The following is a 4,836-nucleotide window of genomic DNA, read 5'->3' as shown; positions in this document are numbered from 1 at the left end:
TCTGACTGAGTAAATTTCAGAGAGTATTTTTGAAATTAGCTCGTTATAATTAATATTTTTTGTTAATTTTATGATATCGTTATTAGATGTGTGACACTTTTACCATATCTCTCTCTCTCTCTTCAATTCCCTCTCATTCAATGCTTTACCGAACTCACCACCACCCTTTTCTCTACACACTCGGGCCTTTTCCCCCTTCCTCTTTATCCCCTGTTCTCCTCTACCCTCCTTCACCTCGTCTCCAGGTGCCTTTTTCCTCCTCCTTTTCCTTTTCCCCAACAAATTTCTGTTTAAATTAGCTAATTTTGCTTCTCTATTTATGTTTGTAGGAAATGGAGTGCGCTTTCATAGACGCCTTTGCACCAGAAATGTTGAAAACCGCCGCCTTCGCCGACGAAGACTTGTTCGTCGACGAACTCCTCGACTTCTCTAACGAATCTGAAGAAGTGAAGGAAGAGCAGCTGCAACTGGACGAACCGGAGGAGAAGCAACAGGACCAAAGCAAGACTGCCTCCACTGTTTCGGAAGAGAAGCTTTTGCCGGCGCCGGCGCCGGAAAATAGCCCCGTTTCGACCAACGGCGATTTTGGGTCTCTCCCGGAGAGTGAATTGGGCCTTCCCGTGAGTGAAAGTTTCAATTTTTCCGTTGAATTTTGGAAAAAAAACGTTTCTTGAAAAATAAAACTGAAAAAGATGGAATCTTTTTTGCAGGTGGAGGGGTTGGAGAGCTTGGAATGGCTTTCCAATTTTGTGGAGGACTCATTTTCCGACTACTCACTCACCGGAAAACTGCCGCCGAAGCCGGCGGAGAAAGAGTCCGCCGCCGGAGAACAGCTCTGTTTCACCACTCCAGTACAAACCAAGGCCCGAACCAAGAGGGCCCGAACTGGGGTTCGCATTTGGCCCGTTCTGTCGCCTTCATTCACCGAGTCCTCCACCTCCTCCTCGTCCTCATCCTCCTCGACGACGTCGTTTTCGCCTCCCAACCACCCATGGGTGGTCCAGAGCCAGACCGGCGAGTCATTTTTAGGCAGGCTGGCGGCCAAGAAGCAGAGGAAGAAACCGGCCGACGGCGCCGCCGCTCAGCCGAGGAGGTGCAGCCACTGCGGAGTTACCAAGACGCCGCAGTGGCGGGCCGGCCCGCTCGGGTCGAAGACACTTTGCAATGCTTGTGGGGTGAGGTACAAGTCGGGCCGGCTCCTGCCCGAGTACCGGCCCGCATGCAGCCCGACGTTCTCGGTCGAGATGCACTCGAACAACCACCGGAAAGTTCTCGAGATGCGGCGCAAAAAGGAGTCGGAGACCGAGCCCGCGGGCCCGGCTCAGCCGGCTCCCAATTTTTGAAGATAGGAAAGGAAAAAAAAATCAGTTTTAAGGATTAAGGTAGGATTTCAAGAACCCGGTTCGGGTTAACTAGTCCCGGTTTGATTAGTGTATATTCTTTTTATGGACCCATGGTTTGGTGAGGTAGGTTACATGGCAATGTAACTGATTAGGAGAGACTTTAAAGTTTTACTCCATGTTTTAATGTAATTCCAATCAAGGCCTTAATTGCGTTATTTGGGGTTCTTATTTTTATTTCAATATACGCAAATATATGCAATTCATTTTGGAAAAACATGCACATTAAATAGAGAAAGGTGTGACTTCTGCTGCTTGCTTTGTGGCCCACTTCTAGTAGTTGTAGCCTACCTATATAGCTACTAATTCGAAGATGGAGTATAAAATTGTATTAAGTGTTGTGATTTGAAATGGAAGTAATAGTAGAATTAAGATTGAAATGAAGAGAAAAAGATGATTAATTAGGCAGAAAAAGTAGTAAAAATGGGAGGGCGTTGAAAAGCAAAAGGTAATGAGATAATAAGGGGGTGCACGCCACAAGCTAACAAAGATAGTTCACATGGGTTGGGTGGGGAAACAAAATGGTGATGGCGTGATTCCTAAGCATTTTGCATTCCTCACCTTTCTCAATTTCATATCCTCACACTTACTCCTCTTCTCTCTCTCAAATCATTACCCATCATCCTATATACACACACCATCATGGGTCACATTACTTCCCATCTTTTATTAACAACTCTCTATAATGAGATAAGGCATGTCTGGTAAGATGAAGTAATCTTGATATGGTAAATACAGGATGTGAACCGGGCTTTTGAAAAAATGACAACTAAACAAGAGATAAGAAAAACATAATCTCTAGTTAGGAGTATAGAAGACAACCGAACTAACTATCGATCAATCTCAATAAATTTATGTCATGTCCATAGTAAACAATGTATAGTTTCTATTACATGATAGAGCAGTATGAGAAATTACTTTTGGGATGACCAACAATCCAGACATATTTTAGGAGGTTGAATTGGTGTCCCTTGAAGTAGTTGGGAGAGGACAATCTTGAATTAAGATGAAAGGTTTTTTTGGTATTACTTATATCGAATATTTGAAATTATCAATCAAAGATTACTAAATTCAAGATTTGAACTGAAACGAAATAAGGGGGTGTTTGGGGGACTATTAGAGATTGGATTATCATAAATTAAAAGGCGAGCCAGGTGAAAAAACCAAAAATATCGCCGGTGATCAATACATATGAATGTTGGTTTTGGGGATGTCCAAACATGGTGTTAAATTAAAACTGTGGATGTTGATGTGGACCAGGTTTTGATGTACACTTTCTGCAAGGAATCAAAATATTTTAAATTTAAAATATCAAGTTAAATTTTCGATGTATTGCATATGTATACATATATACTTGTGTATGTGATTGTCTGGCTCATGAGAGTGGCTTCAATCCAATTTCATTTTATTTACTTTTATTTATTTATTTTAGTACTAGTAATTTTTATTTACTTTTGTCAGTGAGAGCCTGAGAGGGATTTTTTATAGTTCAAAAGAAAAGACAAGAAAAAGGTAAAGAGTATTAGAATTGCAGCAAAGAGAAATTACTGATAGGTCAGTGGGGTCCTCTCATAATTTTTTTTATAAGGGGTTAATACCATTATTCAATAGGTTGATATACTCCCTCCGTCTATAAAAAATAAACCACATTATTAATGATAAAGGTTTTAATATGGAATCGATAAAGTAAAAGAGAAGTAATGTTAGTGGAATGTGGAGTCCATATTTTTAGCAGTATTTAATTGTGTTAGGTAGCAAATGTGAGATTCTTTTTCAAACTTGGTCTATTTTTCGTGGTCAACCAAAAATGACAAATATGATATATTTTTCGTGGACGGAGGGAGTATATATTTTGTAGTATTTTAACTAAAAGAATTGCAATATCTTTTAATAGACCACCACTTAAACAATAAAATAAAATAAATGCGTATTAAAAATAATACTTCTCATTTCAATTCGTAATTTCCATTGTTGCAATCCACGACAGTTGCACATCTCTCATTTTTAAAAACTTAGCAACAAATCTAAACATTGTTCTAAATCATAGACGGAAGGGATATTAATTAATTTTGGTACTCAATTTTGGTACCCCTTTTTAAGCACAGGTATCTACCCAAGTCGAAAAACAGTCCTAGAAATTAATTGTTAGTATTAAAAAAATTAATCACTGGATAATCTAAAGTAATCAGCAGGCGATGCCAAATGTCGGATATGATTATTGTCTAAAACAAATATACTTACGCCGTCTGTGATTAATTAAATCGTAAACAATGATTAATGTGTATGAAGTCAAAGGTTTAGATGTTGGTGAAATTAAATAATCGAAAATAAAGGATAGTAAAATGGGTGGTATGATTAAATGTGCCCTCTACGCTCTCACGTGCTTTGCACACCCAACGATCTCAACTCCCGCCCAAAATATAATAATTCAACCCAATTCCACTCAATCTACTATTTAAAATTTATAGTTTAAATAATTAGAATTTTGGATATTACTACAATTTTTAAACAATTTATTTAGTGGTCGGATTCTCGTCACTTGGCGCCTCTCACTTTCAAACAATTATTTTTTTGTTTTTTGATATGCAACGTTAATATTTGAATTCTAAGGCCATCCACAACGCTGTCTCTATACCGTCTCTTAAACCGTCTCTTAACTACTATTTGAGCACTATTTGAGGGCCCCACTGTCCTTTTTTCCTCCATCTCTTAACTAAGAGACGGAGGCTGCAACGCTCCGTCTCTTAACCGTCTCTATACCGTCTCTTAATTACTATTCATTCAATTTAATTTATAATTTTTTTTAAAACCCAATTCAATTTAAACAAACACACTTTATTAAAATTAAAACAATATTACAACTTAACATTAAAAAAGCGAAGACATAATTAAAATTCTAAAAAAATAAAAGCGTCGTGGGGGTGGTGCGGCTTCCTCCGCCTCTCGTCGTCGATCTTCTTCGAGTGATTGTTCCATTAATTGACGCATTGCTCAAAAGGATCCATTTGTTTGAGTTGATTGAAGATGGAAATTGGAGTGATAGAGAGGATTTGAGAGGAATAGATGTGTGTTTGTGTTTGAAATGAGTATGGAATAGAATTATTTATAGAGTAAAAAAATTAAAAATTTAAAAATGAAAATAAATATTTAACGGTAATATTACCGTTTGAAAAAAAAAAAAAAAATTTTTATTAAAAATCGATTTTTTTAAAAAAAAAATGAATTATTGCGTCATCAGTGACGACGCCCACTCGCGGGCCAGCGAGTGGGCGTCACGCACGCATGGGGACGTGCCACGTGTCTCGGGCGCGTGGCGAGACAGCTCGTCTCGTGTCTCTCCGAGACGAGCTACGCGACGAGCCGGTCGCGAGCTGGAGACGAGATGGCCGCTGCAATGCGTCTCGCGGGGGTCTCGTCTCTCCGAGACGAGACGCGA

The 4,836-nt window shown here is 39.1% G+C and overlaps 1 protein-coding gene across 1 annotated transcript; it reads left to right on the top strand.

The window, feature by feature from the left end:
* Nucleotides 1-1,558, top strand: LOC121788091 (GATA transcription factor 5-like). The gene is made up of 3 exons (XM_042186965.1): nt 1-245; nt 330-620; nt 711-1,558. Exons 1-3 carry the CDS (start codon nt 87-89, stop codon nt 1,341-1,343), a joined length of 1,083 nt encoding a protein of 360 aa, XP_042042899.1. The 5' UTR covers nt 1-86; the 3' UTR covers nt 1,344-1,558.
* Nucleotides 1,559-4,836: the final 3,278 nt, after the last annotated feature.

Source organism: Salvia splendens, chromosome 22, assembly GCF_004379255.2.
Source record: "Salvia splendens isolate huo1 chromosome 22, SspV2, whole genome shotgun sequence".
In the NCBI taxonomy this organism is placed as follows: domain Eukaryota; kingdom Viridiplantae; phylum Streptophyta; class Magnoliopsida; order Lamiales; family Lamiaceae; genus Salvia; species Salvia splendens.
Note: the sequence above shows the minus strand (reverse complement) of the source record. Positions and strands in the feature narration are given on the sequence as shown.

Bases quoted from the DNA above. Each gene is read 5' to 3' on its own strand.
- LOC121788091 (XM_042186965.1), top strand. From the start codon at position 87: ATGTGTGACACTTTTACCATATCTCTCTCTCTCTCTTCAATTCCCTCT. The intron at 246-329 runs GTGCCTTTTTCC...TTATGTTTGTAG, and splicing joins CTCCTTCACCTCGTCTCCAG to GAAATGGAGTGCGCTTTCAT. The intron at 621-710 runs GTGAGTGAAAGT...TCTTTTTTGCAG, and splicing joins AGAGTGAATTGGGCCTTCCC to GTGGAGGGGTTGGAGAGCTT.